General features: G+C 34.6%; 1 protein-coding gene across 1 annotated transcript; it reads left to right on the plus strand.

The window, feature by feature from the left end:
* The first annotated feature begins 1,248 nt into the window (after positions 1 to 1,248).
* Positions 1,249 to 11,651, plus strand: arglu1a (arginine and glutamate rich 1a). The gene is given in 4 exon segments (NM_213216.2): positions 1,249 to 1,735; positions 4,900 to 5,125; positions 9,040 to 9,123; positions 10,718 to 11,651. Coding segments are annotated over 4 exon segments (756 nt in total). The 5' UTR covers positions 1,249 to 1,454; the 3' UTR covers positions 10,883 to 11,651.
* Positions 11,652 to 17,175: the final 5,524 nt, after the last annotated feature.

Here is a 17,175-nt window from a genome sequence, read left to right on the forward strand (position 1 = left end):
TGAGGTACGACATTTGGTTTTGAATTTATTTTATGACCACTGAAAAGTTTGTTTTATGTATATAGTATAAATACGAGTCGTGGGAATGGAATATTTATGCACTAAATCTGGCCTGTTGTCATTACCATGATGCATGAGTTGCATTGCTTGACTCAGAATTTATTAATTCTCTTGCATTGACATTTTATACACACTACAAAATCTTGCCAAAACTATACAGGTCATTTCGGGTACTTCTCACCAACTGTTTTTTGAATAGTATGAATTCAAACACACTAGTACTCAGGACACATACTGTTTTTCACATTCTATAGGAGTATGCAGTTGTGGACGTGGCCTAAGTTCCAATTTTAACAGAATGCTTCATTAAGTCACCAAGACTCAAAGTGGTCAGTACATTATTTTATGCAGTGCATCATTTGGGACAACCAAATTTCAGAATCCATCATGGAATCATTTGCTTATGATAGATTATGGTGAACAGATTTTGTAGCCATATACGGTAGCATTCAGATTTCAGTAGTGAGCTTACTTTTTCAATGTTTTAGTTTGTTTAATTTAATATAATAATTATTATTTTAATAACATAAAAATCATTAGGCTGAAGTTGAAGTTTATTGCATCAATTATTTTAAGTTTTTTTTATTGTGCAACAAAACTGCACAGACAAGTTAAGATGTGTTTTTATAATTAATGCTGTTATTTAATGTAATTTATATATTATGAATTGTAAGTACATCATGCACTTTAATGTGGGCTTATTATTTAGGAATGTACAACACAGGGAATTGTGCCATACCCTAGATTTTGTAAAATGCCCCCACTTTTTTTCAACATTTTTTTCTGTATTTTACTGTACCTAGCTGACCTTTTCAGAGAGATAAGCATTGATAGCCTACCAAGTTTACAAAAAAATCATAGTTAAACTATGGTTAGAGTAGCAAAACCAGGTAAACTTGTGGTTTTTAACTACAATAACAATATTTTAAAGGTTTTATTTTTTAGCAAAGTCGTAATTTATTTCTTAAGGGGTGAATTTGTAATAAATATTGCATATGTTACCTTGTAGAACGCATATAATATATTGTGTAATATGCTGTTTTAACCATATAGTTGGTTGTTCGCAGTCACCAACAGTAATATATATTTAGATACCTTTGATTTCTGCTTCAGTACTTCTCTCCTCGTATCCTTCACTCGTTGTCAACACGAAAATAGCCGGAAAAAGCCGAGCCCGTTGCATTCTGGGAAAAAGGAAGACTGAAGGCGGTCGCCATATTGTTTTATTCCGCAGATTCACTGGAGCAGAAAGCAACAAACACTTCTATTAAACGAGGTTATATCAAGCAATTCTACGTTTAACCAACGCACAGCGTTGCATGAAGTTGTCGCAGACCGTGCTGCATTCATAAAAACCCTTCTTAGCGCGTCAATCAGATTTAGTTGTGCAAAATATGGGACGCTCAAGGAGCCGCAGCTCGTCCCGGTCCAAACACTCAAAACACAGCCGCAAACGGAGCCGCTCCAAATCCAAATCTAAGAAAAGGAGCAGGTCGAAGGAGCCAAAGAGGAACAGACGGTCCCGCTCAAGATCCGGCAGCAGGAGGGACAGAGGAGGCTCACCGCCCGACCGAACAGACATGTTCGGCCGGACACTGAGCAAGAGAAACAACGACGAAAAACAGAAGAGAGAAGAGGAGGACAGGAGAGTAGAGATTGAGAGGCAGAGGAAGATGTAAGACTATTCACGTTTGTCATGTATATGAAACGAAGACCGCTTAATGTAAAAAGAAAATGCATTGTGCCAATAGCAATACTAAGATCAATGTAGTTGTTTGGAACCTCTTTTCTTTGGGATGACAAAAAAGTCCACAATTTTGAATTGTCATTCGTATTTCCAGTCTGTTTTGGTGGGTAATTGCATCATATATATATATATATATATATATATATATATAAATATATATATATATATATATATATATATATATATATATATATATGTGTGTGTGTGTGTGTGTGTGTGTGTGTGTGTGTGTGTGTGTGTATGTATGTATGTATGTATGTATGTATGTATGTATATATATATATATATATATACATACATATATATATATATATATATATATATATATATATATATATATATATATATATCTTACATGATGCAATTACCCTCCAAGACAGACTAAAAATACAAATATATATGTGCAATACAATTTAAAACTAACAGACAGACCATGAATCAATCAATTTCTGTTGTAATGAAATTAATGAAAGCAACAGGATTGGCATATTTAGAGGACTTGACCACAGTGACATGGATGACATGTTACTCATGTCAAAACTAAAAAGCTATGGAAAAATAACAGGAATGAAATGCACCATTATTTTAATGAACATAACAGGGCTGACAAGACATTGAGAACACTGATAAAATGATTTGTATTTTATAAAAGGATTTAGACTTCTGCTACAAACATTGCTCATCAGAAAGGTATACATAGAATAATGTATTCTACATACATACAATATTGCAGATGTAATATTTGTATTATATACTAACTTAAACCAACACAGAGCGTTACATGAAGTTGTTGCAAACAGTGCTGCATTCATAAAATCAAATCGCATTTATTTGTGCAAAATATGGGACATGCAAGGACCCGAGGTTGTCCTGGTCTAAACCTTTAAAACACAGCCACAAAAGGAGGGAATACTTAGAATTTGGGTACCCAAACTCTTTTCTGAAGTGCCTGTGTCCTGCAAAGTTTAATTTTAACTCCATTAAGAAACATCTACACCTGGGTTAGCTAATCAAGCTCTTAAGCTGTGGTCACACGGCTCTTTTCTCCCCATAGACTTCCATTCATATGCACACGAATGCGTCAGACCGAAAATGTAAGCTTGTGTGACAAGTTTTCGCAGTTCGCTGCGTTGGAAAGTTCAAGCTTGGTGAACTCTGACCTGCAAAATCACATCACATGATTGCGTGAAATCTATCAAAGATCAAAACATGACCTCTTTGGACAGAAATGTAAAACTAATCGCTCTATTAATGTCTAATCATTTTGTTTATTCCCGCCCCTTTTCGCAGCGCCGTACAACAGAATTTTGCATGCTCAAACTATAGTGTGACCGCAGCATTACTAGGCTTTCTAGAAACATCAGTTCAGGTGTGTTGATGCAAGTTAGAACTAAAATCTGCAGGACACCAGCCCTCCAGGACTGAGTTTAGGCATTCCTGACTTAGAACAATATGCAAAATTGCATATTGCAAATGTAATATTTGTATACCATACCTTTATCAGCATACATATATACTTATTTAAATCTCAAATGTGTGTGTTGCAATTCTGTCTGATTATTTCCTTGTGAAACAAAAGGCACAGATTTTCTGCAATAACCATGTAACCGCTGTATTATATGGCCATATGTATAAGTAGACCACACAATCAATTCAGTTACATTTCAAGAAGTCAGACTGTTTAATATTGATAAGAAGCTAATATATTCAGCTAGTGACCAAAAAAAGTGACGTTTCATATTACCTACCTGTATTCAGGGAACTTTCATCACTCTGTGGACTCTCATAGTCAGCTGTCACACATCAGGTCATCTTATCACTGAGATCTGCTGCCCATGTTAGCTGATATGTCTTTGTAACCATTACAGATCGTTGACATGTCTCTTTTATGATTGGAGACCACCGGTATAATGTTAAGAGGTTTGTGGGAGAGAAGGGAAAATGGGGAGAATGTAGTGAAAGAACAGGAAGAGAAGTGAAGCAGCCCCAGGCTTCATCTTCACCCCGAGTACATTGTAAACGAATTTAGGGTGTTTTAAAATTCAAAGAGAGACCCTGGATCGAGTTTCATGACACTGAAATCAAATCAACAGATTGGTAGATTTTGTTTTGTTTTGGCTCTGGGCAATGTTATGGTCACTTGATTCAGTATTGTGTCTGTGTTTTTGTGTTGCTGCTTAAGGCCAGGTGTGACAGCTTGCTCTGCTTAATGGTTTACTCATGCTTAAAGTGTAAATAAAGCTGAAACATGCTTTTGTAATCAGGAATCCTTTTGACTGACAGACTTTGCGTTATGGGTTTATAATTTCTTAGTATGCGCAACATGTTTTGTTTCAGAATTGTGCAGATCTCACAGGTCAACCCTACCAGTATCAGCTTCCTCCTCAGGGCTCAGTACTTTTGTGCAATGCAGATTGTAATGTTTGTGACATTCGATTGTGAAATTTTTGATAGCCTTTTAAGCTATGTACAGGATGTCAATCCAGCTAAGCCTAATGCAAATCGGGGTTATTAAAGTCAACTAAATCCATAAAATGATTTTGAAATATGTTTATGTGTAAATAATTTGTATTATAATATGTTTAATATGTAAATAAAAAAAATTGTATATTATATACAAAACCTACAGGCGTTTTTCAGTATATAGTGCTTGTTTTTATGACTATCCTGGGGTCTCGTTTATAAATGTGGCATGAAGCAAAAGTTTTAAAAACCGTTAAATATTTAAAACTTTAAATCATCATATAAGCCATGATCATTGAGAAGTAATTTTTTTTTCTGTGTGTGTAATTTCCAGCTTTTATTAAAAAAAATATTTTGTAAAGAAATTATATGTTGAAATTTAGTAAATTTTTCTCTTTTGAAAAAAAAAAAAACACAAAACAAATTTTATTTTAAGTATAAATAAATTAAATGTGTAAATTTAATCAAATGTATTGGGGAAAAAAAACATCAAATAGCAGAATTTCCCCACATTTTAATCTGTTCATGGTAAATAATTAAAATACTCATTAATATAACATTTATAATTTGTATAATTGAAAATTAAATTGTTAAATCAAGTAATGTTATCTTTCTGGTATCCTCCACAGCCGTCAGCAGGAGATCGAGGAGCGTCTGATCGAGGAGGAGACGGCCAGGCGTGTGGAGGAGCTTGTGGCGCGACGAGTGGAGGAGGAACTGGAGAAGCGGCGTGATGAGATTGAACATGAGGTCTTACGGCGAGTGGAGGAGGCCAAACGCATCATGGAAGCACAGCTTTTGCAGGAGCTAGAGAGGCAGAGGCAGGCTGAACTGAACGCCCAGAAAGCCAGAGAGGTAACGCTCGGTCGTTCGGAACACAGCGGATCTCAGCCGCAAACCACACGCCCACAGCCGTGCCACAACCTGACACTTGTTTACCCCCGAGACACTGCAGGACCAGCAGGGTAGATGCATTTGAGTAGATTAATAGAGACTAGGCAGTGAAAGTAAATAGTAATGCTTATTTCTTTAAACACATTTATGATATTTTGAGCAGACTGGTTAAGCTGTTGTTTAGGAAATGCTAATATTTAGTTTATTTCTGTAATTAAAAATAACACAGACAGAATATTGAAGGTCCAAAAGTGACTGTTCACCTAATTTACTTATAGTTTACTTTAAACATCTGCAGTTTCTGATTTATTAGTGAAAAACACCTCATACTATGGATGCAATTAATGACAACCTTTCAAAATAAAGTTCAAATAGTAGGATGCTCCAATCGGGTCTTTTTCCAGTCGATACAGAGTACCGGTTCCTTGTCATGGTGATCGGTCGATACTGAGCACTGATTCTGATGCTTCAAGCTTTATAATGCATCAAGCATTTTCAGTTTTAAGCATGATACTTAAGTGGAGATCTTGCCTTACCTCAGAGAATAAATTAAAGATGTTGCATATAATTCCTTAAATATTAGAAGCAACTTTACAGAACAAAATAGATAAAACATTTTAAAAATGTCAAGAAAAATCACTGATAAAGCAATTTGGAAACATTGCAAATCATGGAAGAACAACTCAACATGTCTCGGAAGTTTGGAGGGCATTTGTTAAAAAGCACACCTATAAATCCATTACTTCTTTTCTAAGAGGAAATAAACTAAAACTGGTCCATAAACTACGGTTTATTACAAAGCATATATTACTATAATTTTTATTATTAAATGTTCAAGTAAAAAATTACTATTTTTTAATATCCCTTGTATTTCCTGCCAGGATTAAATGAACTTAGAATATAGGTGAGAACGCAAAAAATACATTTCTGATATTTCAGTTCTTATGTGTCCTCTGCTTGTAAACTCAGAAACAAACAATTGTGATCAGTTCATGAGATCGCCCAGATTAGTGATTATCGGCCGATGCAGATTGGTCAGAGCATTCCTATAAATTATGACAGAAAAACGACTAAACTTTGAATAAATAGTTTTTAATTGGACAACAATTGGACATTTTCTTTGTTACTAAAATTTAATTTAGATATTGAAATGCAATTCAAAGAAACTGAAAAGAAAATTTCATGCAGTTTGGGGCGTGATTTTATTGGTTGCTTAAATAAGGGGATTTTATGATTGAGACTTATGCCGAGTTCAGACTGCATGATTTTCAAAGTAGTCGTGTCACAGATGTTTTCACACTGCATGACTATCTGGGCTAGTGTTTTGTCACTGCTTTGTTTAAACTGCAAGATGGATCGGCGACAGGGGCTTTCACATTGCATGACTTTACAATAGGAAGAATCGCCGACAACTTCGTCCAAACTACGTCTCACAGCCAAAAACACATAGTATATCTTTTGTTGTTAACTACATAACGAGAAAGATGCCTTAAATGGGGTAGAAAATGTACTTATTTGTTCACCTGGGTTTGAAGGGAATTAGCAATTTCTCCTCTACTTTCTTTAACTTTATGTATGAAACGTCAAACAGACACGGGTGCTCCTGTCAAACCTCCACTCGTTTTCCTCCATTTCTTGGGTCCAAATAAACTGAAAAGGAGCAATTTTAACTTCTCCCCCTGCCTCCCGCTGGCCAGCAGGTACACACTAACAAGTAAATGCTGCTCTCTCATTGGCTGAAGGTGATCGCCGATGATATTTCAGTCAAAACTCATTTCACACATTAGGATTTGAATCGCAGACGGCTCCAGATATTTAGCATGCCAAATATCTCCCAGGCATCAGCGACTCATTGATGATTCTCTCAGATCGCGTCTTTGATAGTTCAAACTGTGTGATTGTCACTCACGTGCACAAGCATCGATTTGCCTGATATCAGGCATTTCTCTGCGATTTCTCAAAACCTGTCGGCGAGTCAAATTCGGGGCTAAAATCATGCAGTCTGAACTAGGCATTAGTTTACTCTGCACAGAAAAGCTCTGTACTTTATTTCCTAATACTTCAATGTGACTTGACTGAATCAAACGCACCTCAAGTGCCCTCTTGGGGGTTTCAAGTGAATGTTTTGCCACGGCTGTGATAGACCAGTATTACGTTTCTCATCTTTTTCTTTTCCTTTTTATTTCCTACCCCTACCCTGCTCCTTTTTTACTCCTATCTTTTATAAGTTTACTGTCACCTATGTATGGAACTGTTTGTCTTCAATAAAACGCTTTTGTTAAAAAGGTCACTCTGCGTTCAAACCAGGCCTGTTTTTGTTCATGAGCTGTCAGTGTGAACATCCGCCATTATACACCTTGAGAGGTCAAGACATAATGCTGTTTCGGATGTTCCAAACACACAAGACCTTTTGAGGCCACCAGACCGCACATAAACTTGTTAATTTGCTTAATCCATAGCTTGTAATTCCACCCATACCGTAAAGGAGGGTTACTGTACTGTAATTGTAAAGACGCAATGAGTTATGAACGGGAAACTAATTCCCTTCCACAAGCACACACAAAATCCAGCGGCTCAGCACTAATAGGGTTAGAAATGTGCCCTCCTTCTGTACGTTTCAGATTTGTGCCCATCATCTGTAGCCCTGGTACTGAACCATTAAATGAATCTGTGTTATTGTAGATTTAGCGTTTGCACATTTTAGCCTCATTTGCAACATTAATCACGAAACGCTCCACTCTTGCTATTGCTGCTCCTCCATTGCTGTCTTTTGTGTTTTATATTGATTTATTTTTGTAACTTCACTTTCCTTTGACTCTTCCGTTCTTCTGACGTCATTAAAAGTGCAGTGTTTTAAATGTACTTTTGTGTCTTCACGATTTGCTTTTCCTCAGGAGTGCTGGCATACGGGTACACATACACACACATGCAAACACACACACAAACAACACCACACACACAAGCCACTGAGCTTAGACGCCAACACATCACTGTTTTTGTTTTCAGACCAACACCTCTAACAATTGATCCCACCTTTGTGTTTTTACAGTCTTTAACATCGTTTAACATTAATAGCCTGACGTCCCCACACGGTAATGTTGTATGATTAACATAATTCCTTTTCCTGGACTTTGCTATATATACTGCATGTGGTGTTGCTGTGTAAGAGCACTAGCTCGTGCTAGCAGCTCAGAGATTTTTAAAGGGGAGGTGCTGCGCTGTCCAGGACGGGACACACGGGACCAGGCAGTAAATACTCACCCCCTTTAATCAGCAGTTGTGTAGGTACAGTACACAGTCAAAGGAGAAAGGCGTAGGTATACGAGCATCGGTGAGCCACTACTATTCACTCTCTCCTTTATTTGAGTTAATCTTTCTTTGTCTCTCTCATTTTCTTTTTGAAACTTCTTGCTTATGGATGCTGATAGTAAAAAAAAAAGAATAAAAATAAAGAGAGAGATGTAACGAGATGATTTTATTATATTTTTATCTCTTTTTTTTTCCTTTCTCATCTGCAAACGAATGAGATTCTGCGATAGTTGTCGATGTGTTGTCTTTACATACCTGTTGTGTATGGATGTTAATGAATGTGTAAATAATTGTTTGGATGTCTAAATATTGTGGCGGGGATAAAGGTGTGACTGAATACATCCGTGGGTGGGTTTTTTTGCTCATTGTTGCATACATAGAGGTTAGCTTCAGACTTTTGAATCTGCAGATCGAAATGTGGAGAGCGGGTGAAAGAGTGTGTGAGTGTAGCTGTGTACCTGTTTGTGCAAGTGTAGACATGTTTGAGTGTGCAACGTGAGTTTATGGGGACTTCTTTCATTGGATGTGTTTGCCCTTGCTAACATGTCACCATGTCTCCCCTTTAGGAGGAAGAGAAATCCAAACGAGTGGAGCTCGAGAGAATTTTGGAAGAAAACAACCGAAAGATTGCTGATGCTCAGGCTAAACTGGTACTTTTTCCCCACTTTTTTTAACAAAACATATGAGTTATTCTAGAGGACAGGAAAAAATATCCAGGACAATAAGCTACACAATTATGTCCAAAATCATTCACAAAAGCAGTATTATTTCAAAATAAAACAAAAAATCTTATATCACAGGAGAAAGTTTTAAGTCATGGCATTGAAATTTTAAATTCAATGCAAAATAAATCAACAGGATGAAAAAAAAAAAGTAATTAAATTTTTTTTTAAATATATTGAAGGAACCTCTTCAAATTAAGATGCATAAAATTGAAAACATAATAATTTGAACCGAAGACTATGAATGATTTCATTCAAATTTAATGCATCTTGATTTATGAATCGTTGATATTTCTAATGGAATAAAATAAAACAACTGATAACCGCAGTGTGGTTTATGAGTTACAATGAAATTTTCAAAGTTAATATAATGGACCACAGTTAGTGAAGCATAAGCATTTAAATGTCTGCTCCCTATAAATTATCCTTAAGAACATTTTGTCTTATTGTTTTCTTCAAAGGTCTTCGTTACCTTCATAAAATTGGCAAAAAAAAAAAACTGCAACCTGATGATACTTGGATGGAACTTTAATACAAATTTCACACATTCCTAACCCCAAATGTACTTATTTAGTTACCTAAAAGCATGGATTTTAAATGTAACATTTTCAATTTTGAGTGTTTGTGGGTCAGCAAATTATCATTCTGTTTTCTTTACAAAAGACCTTGAATTTCCTTAATAATCAATTAAATAAGAAAAAAATTTAAAAGGAATTAGTGATGAATTAGTCTTCTGGGTATTAATGTCAGGCCTGCAGTCCTGAAATATTTGTTATGCTGGTAAAAGTCATAGTAGCTCGTAATATGCAGGGTTCCACACAGTTCTTTCATGTTGTCCCAATACAATTTGATTGTTAATTCAATCGTTTATACAAATTGAAGTGGATTGAACATAAACCAGTTAAGTTGTCCCCAAAAAAACCTTAAGAAATGTGTTATTTCAACTCATTTTAAATATGTAGTTTAAACAAGCAGCAAAAAAATGTTTAGAGTGTGAGATGTCTTTGAAATCCCTGTAATAGTTAATAGTTCTTTGATCATTCTGTGAGAAATCATATTGGCTAAATACCCGGTTAAGCTGCAATAATCATGGAAATTAGTTCATCAAAAAGGCTCCATTGCAGAAAACAAGACAGTGGATTAAGAGTTAAAGCCTCTTGAGGAGTTATTTTTCCTTAACTTTATTGGTGATTCTTCTGTTTTTGTGTTTATACTTTCCAAGGTCGTTAGAATTACGGGTTGTCTTTTACCATAAAGTAGCTGTTCTCCCCATCTGTTTGAGTTATTTAGATGTTTATCACTGTTAAGTCATTGTGAAGACTGAAGTGTTTTTTCCAGCTTACATAGTGGTAGAAGAACCTGCCCTGACTGAAATTTTTAGTCTAAGGTTTCCATATGGATTACTGGAAGCACTATTGTAGTTAATTAAAGTGCAACTTTATATATTAGTTTTCAAAGAAAACTGTTTTTAATGCTTGAAAAAGTCACTTTTGCTCATGTGTTGTTTTGTTTTTTTCAACAGGCTGAGGATCAGCTACGTATAGTAGAAGAACAAAGGAAAATCCATGAGGAACGCATGAAGCTTGAACAGGAGAGGCAGAAACAACAGAAAGAGGAACAGAAGATGATATTGGGGAAGGGCAAGTCCCGACCTCGTCTCTCCTTCTCTCTCAAAGCTACAGAGTGATTTCTCTTCTCTTCTCTTCTCTTCTCTTCTCTTCTCTTCTCTTCTCTTCTCTTCTCTTCTCTTCTCTTCTCTTCGGATGTGAGCTTCATGTTGAAGTGAATCAGAGTCTCAAAGAGAGTTCTGCCCTGTGTGCTCTGCCCTCAAGAATTGCCCTTCATAATCCCAGGAATTCAAAAAAGAAAAAAAACATTTGGTCCTCATGCTTCAAAATCGGACTTGCAGCAGCACCACCACAGACTTTCAAATTGGCTGCCATCATTTGCAATTCTTCAATGTATTATATTGATATTTGACACCGTTATGCTGAAGGCACATTTAAAAAAACAGAAAAAAAAAAAAAAAAACAGGGCAATTTTCCCTTTTAATGGCAAGCAAATAAGAACGGAAAAAGTGTAAATATATTTGTGTGTGTGTGCGTGGTTGCTTGGTCAAAATATATCAGTGGTTTGGGAGCTCTGTTGGTTCAACCTCAATTATTTAACTACTGTTCTAGCATTCTGAGCGGAAGTACACCAACGTGTTTTAAGAAATGTACATTAGCAGGCTTTTGGTTTTGTTTATTTGTGAACGTTTGTGCAGGAGTGCGAGCGCTTTTCATGTTTTTTTAGACTGCGGATTGAACCCCTGAAACCATTGAGTTTCTAAAATGCTGCTTAACACTTTGTTCCCATAATCACCTGATCGGAGCTGCATTTCTAGCATTGTAACCTAGATCATATTTGACCTTTTTTGATACATCTTATTTAAAGGACCCATTTTTAAAAACAGAATGAAAAAAAAAAACTGAAAGATATGAGTGATAATAACTTTCACAATACAAACATTACAGTGATTAAAAAAGGTTACAATGTTACAAAGCCATGTAATGTGTCTAGTGCTCTGTTGGTACCTTAAGGAAAGCGGGAATCACAGGTAAGACTAGTTAGGGTGTGTATGTGAGCGAGTTTGTGTGGGTGTATGAGTGTATGCTAGAGGGTGTTCTTGTCATGTGGTAAATTACCCCTCTCCTTGTGAACTGGGACATTTAGTGTGTTGACCAATAAACCCCATGAACACGACACACTGCCTGAATCATGTCTTTTGTTCTCTTGGTGAACCGCAGAGTTTGTCTGCTCTGACAAACTCTGATATTCTCTTATGGGAATAACTGCTCTCTTGCTTAATTTAAGACTTTATTTAATCCTACATAAATTTCACAAGACACCAGTGAATCATTGCTTGTAATCAGGTTAAGAACTACAAAAAAACACCACAAAAAACTTTTTGTAGTGTTTGTTACATTTGGTCGGCATAAGTAAATGTTAAAATAAAGTAATTATCATACAACATTTTTGAAATGCATAATGAGTATTAAGGGATTTGTAAAGCAAAAAGAAAACAATCCCCTAAAAAACTGTTCTCATTAAAAGCAATGCTAACGTCATACCTTGGAAATCTTTCTGATGATAAACTTAAGAACTACTGTTTTAATATAAAGATTTTTTTACACAGATATTTAGTTAAAAATATTTTTGGCTGAGCTTTTACAGTAATGTTAATGTAATATTAGGTAATGTGTCATCTAACAGAAACTAAAAGGGTAGTACTTTATTTTACAGTCCTGTTTCACATGCACATACTACATACTTGCCATAGTCATCACATAAACGTGGTGATAAGGTACTTTCCTAGAACCAACCTCTAATACCATAAGTGACATTGTACTTTCTTAGTTAAATTAAATTAAAGTACAATACTAACATTATCCCATAGTTATATTGCCAGAATTTTCTACATGTACTAAATTAAATAATCTGATAATGTTAGTAAAAATAATAAGCAAATGTAAGTTCACAGTGAATTCAATATTGGTAACAAATACAACTCAGGATTTTAATAATACCTTTGTAAATGTTGGAAGAAACTTAAATATTGCACTTATTAAAGTATAGTGCACACACCTAAAAATATTGCACAAACATGGACCATTCCTGGTTCGTGTTAACTAATAGAGTTAACTAATATTAAATGGAATAAATAAATATTGCAACAAAAAGATTAGTTTAATTTCAACTTTGTTTTTATTGATTTCAATAATATTACAGAATCCAGCAAACAGTACAGAATGTTAACTTGTAAAATATTTCAGAATGAACTTTCCCACCCCAACATTTGTTAATCAAAAAGTGTAAAGTGAAACACAATACTATAAAAAATACAAACACAAATAATAAAAAAAGATAATAATAAAAAACATTACATTGTATTTTAAATTAGTCATCTTTTCAAAGACATCCAATTTTTATCTATCTGTTTAAAAAGTGACTGAAAGGAAACCCTTAGTTTTTTTTTTTAAGTCTGCTTTAATTTTTCAAGGGCAAGATTATCAGACATTTCCTTTATCCATTGTGCAAGAACAGGTCTTTGGGTATTTTTCCATACCAAAGCTACAACACGTTTAGCTTGTGTAAATCTGAAATCTGTGAGGGTTTTTTTTATGTATGTATATATATATATATATGTGTGTGATAAAGTTTTGGTTCCAAATTAATTTGTTTTCCAGCCATTTCACAGACCACACCATGCACCTCCTGCAGCTCTCCACGCTCGCACATACAGTATAGTGAAACAGAGTTCCAATTTCATCTTTACATTTTGTGCAATAGTCTGGAATATTATGGATAATACAGTAAAATTTTACAGGTGAAAGTCCTCATCATTCATTTGTATTGCAGTATTCTACATCTGGTTTTAATGGTTTGGGTTTTAGCTAAAATACATGCATATTCCTATTCCCTGAGCAGTAATATACTTAAAGGTCTCTTTTCCATGCTGAAAGCTATATATATATATATATATATATATATATATATATATATTATATATATATTAAATCCAGTAATGTCTTATAAAACAAGGATAGCAAACTTATTAGTTATTCTTAAAAAAATAAAAAATAAAAAAACATTTTTGTTAATGAGTTAAGTGCCAAGATAATATTTTAAAAGTTAATTTTGATGTCTTGATCTTGTAATACTATAAGCAATAAGCAAGAGATGAATTGAAAGCAGTGCCATAAACTGAACTCGCCCTACAAGTTAAAGACTAAAGTGCCAGTGTGTGTGTTTCTGTTTATTCTGTGATTCTTCTGATCATATTCTCGAGATAACTCGATGTCTCAGGTGGCCTTTGTGAGACACTAATGGAAATGTTGGCAAACTCCTCAGTTACAGACGTGTGATTTTTTGACGGCCCCGCATGATGCAGCCTGGCGTGTATTAGTCACTGTCAGCTTTAACAATACAGCGCTGATAACGACGGAGGTAACGCTGAAACTGTGCTCGTGGGATCGAGCCCCGCGCGCGCAGAACTAAACAACTCTTTTATTGACATGAATACAGTGCAAAGCAGCTCTGACCGCTGTTATGATCTGCCCAGAAGCGATGCGTAAAGTTTGAGGCGGAATGCGAGCGTTTGACTGCTGTTTGTGTGTGTAGGGAGGCCAGCAGGTGTGTTTTCTCCTGGGTCTAATGTGTTTGATCACGCCAGGCTCCGAGGAACCCACGGACCGTGAGATTATTCGCGTGCAACTGAATAAACATAGATCCTTCCCCGTGGTTTCAAAAAAGCTGAGAACTAGTTCAGAGTTTATCTTTAAGGTGCGAAGCGTTGTTTGTTTTTCATTTACGCAGTGTCATGAAAAAAGCTATGGGAACGTTTAGATGTTTAAACTGATAGTGGACATATATTATAACTTAGCCTATACACCACTTTACAATAAGGTTTAATTAGTTATTATAGTTATAGTTTAAGGTATTTACTTATCCGGGGTGGATTTAATCAATACGCGAAATAAGCAACTGCTTAGGGCCCCAGGAAATTTGAGGGCCCTCAAAAAATACCTACTGTATACAGTGCTGAGCATATATAAGTACACCCCTTACAAATCTTTTTTTTATTCATATTTTAATAGGAAGCTATACAATATTATATTAATGCACATACATTAGATAAGTCAGTACTAAAGCCAAATCTGGAGCTTATCTAACAAAATAACTTATGATAACGGTTCAAAAACTAGTACACCCAAATTTATATCTTATAGAAAAATATTAAATACAAGTTTTAAAAAGAGGAAAAATTAAGAGAAGCAAAAAAATAGAGAAATTTAGTTGAAATTATATTTGTTGTAATTATTTTTTTAGTTTATTTGTACTATCCTTCAATTTCTAAATATGTTTGGTGACTAAAATATATTTTAATAAATATATCTGTTTAATAAATCTGTTTCGTTTAAATGCACAAAATGCATCGCTTCACTGAGAAATGGATAAAAAAATATTTTCAAAATAGGGGTCACTAAATTATGCTGAGCACTGTACACTCTCAGAAATAAAGGTATAAGAGCTGTCACTGGGGTGGTACCTTTTATTTGTACTTTAGGGGATTAATAGTGGTACCTTAAAGGTATGTACAAGCACCTAAAAATTTCAAGAAATACACTTTTAAACTTTTTAGGTACTAATATGTAACCTTAGGGTATTGATAAGGACCCTTTCAGTACAAATATGTACCTTTCGAAAAGGTACCACCTTTATTTCTGAGAGTGTAAAGATTATACACAACATCATTTTTTATGTCATTTATGGTGAGGATCTAACAAAGAAAACTTTAACATCTAAGCAAATTTTTGCTACGCCCATAACCATGGAGTAGTCAAAACAGTTAAAGATTTAGTTTTAAAAACAATTTATTATTTTATTTTTATTATGTTTTATTTATGAATTCATTAAAAAAAACTAATCAGTAAAAATGTGGAGATTTCATTAAATATGGAAAATGAGATATATGAGTGATATAAGAAAAAAAACAGCAAAATAAAAAATTAATAAAACTACAAAAGGTGTTAGGATTGTTGGGCATTTTAGAACTACTTAACTACTGCTTAGGGGCCCCAAATCACTAAACCCACCCCTGTTACTAACATGAACAATGCATTTATAACAGTGGTACTTTTCCTTCAGTATTTTTGTTAATGTTAGTAAATGAAAAAAAAGTTATTCTCACATATTAATCTCAGCATGCTCAACTTTGGACTTTAGAAATAAATGTGTAAATGTTGAGATAGATAGATAGATAGATAGATAGATAGATAGATAGATAGATAGATAGATAGATAGATAGATAGATAGATAGATAGATAGATAGATAGATAGATAGATAGATAGATGTTTCACAATATTTGAAAGTTGTTTTAAGTTATTCAAACAATATTTAATAGGTTATTTAATTTGTTAAAACGTTTCTGTCGATTTTTCGCGTTTATTCTCTTTTTAGTTTGTTGTGCAAAACTTTTTTAAACTTTATTAACGATATTTGTTATAGCAGAAATTCAAGACCAAACTTATGTTTGCTTTTGCACGTTTACTTCTATTTCAAGACACACTGACATCTTAACAGTGCGATGGTTATTTTTATGATAGCTCAGGAAATCGTCGTTTCCTTGTTTTCCCGTTGGGATGACTTCTTGTGTTGCTCGTCCTATTGTTTGCTTCTGTTTTGTAGTGTGGGAGCATTTTCAGAAACAGACAACACTGCACAAAGTAAATAATTTATCACCTTTGGAGCACGTTGAAAGTGGTGCTTGGAAAAGCGTTTAAAGACTGCCTATTTAATTTCGCACTTGCCATTTTCTGCTTTATATTGACAAAATATGTCTTCATGTCGCACAATAACATCAAGCCCGCATTATGCGAAGACAAATAGACGTCATAATCAGGCAATCGGCGTTTCTTTGAGGTAACGCGTTAATAAAGCGCTTCATTAACGCACAGTAATGCTTCAGTCAGTGTATTCAGCATGTGTAGTGTGTTAATTATGGCTTCGATATGTGGAATCTGCTCGTTTGATGGTCTCTTAAAGCAACACAACAATACACACCGATATCAGTGAATATACGCTGATTCAATTACAGCCTTTAGAAAGTGTGAATGCTTTCACACCGGCTTTCCTTCACACTTGCTTTCTAATTTAGTTTTAGACGTGCTGTTTCCTTAAAGCCGGACATGGCGTATACATGCATTTCATTAAGTTGTTTAATTATGGCGTTTAACAACTTGCTTATTATAATTATAATATTATAGACTACAATATAAATAGTCATTAATATAGTGCATAAAAGACGTTTAAAAAGCAGTTTTAAATATAATTGCATAAGACTACAACAATTATCCCATATTTAGGATATCAAATTTTTTTTACAAATACTTAAATATGTTTATAATAATATCTAATATACTTAGTTCATAATATAA

The sequence above is a fragment of the Danio rerio genome, chromosome 9 (assembly GCF_049306965.1).
Source record: "Danio rerio strain Tuebingen ecotype United States chromosome 9, GRCz12tu, whole genome shotgun sequence".
Lineage (NCBI taxonomy): Eukaryota > Metazoa > Chordata > Actinopteri > Cypriniformes > Danionidae > Danio > Danio rerio.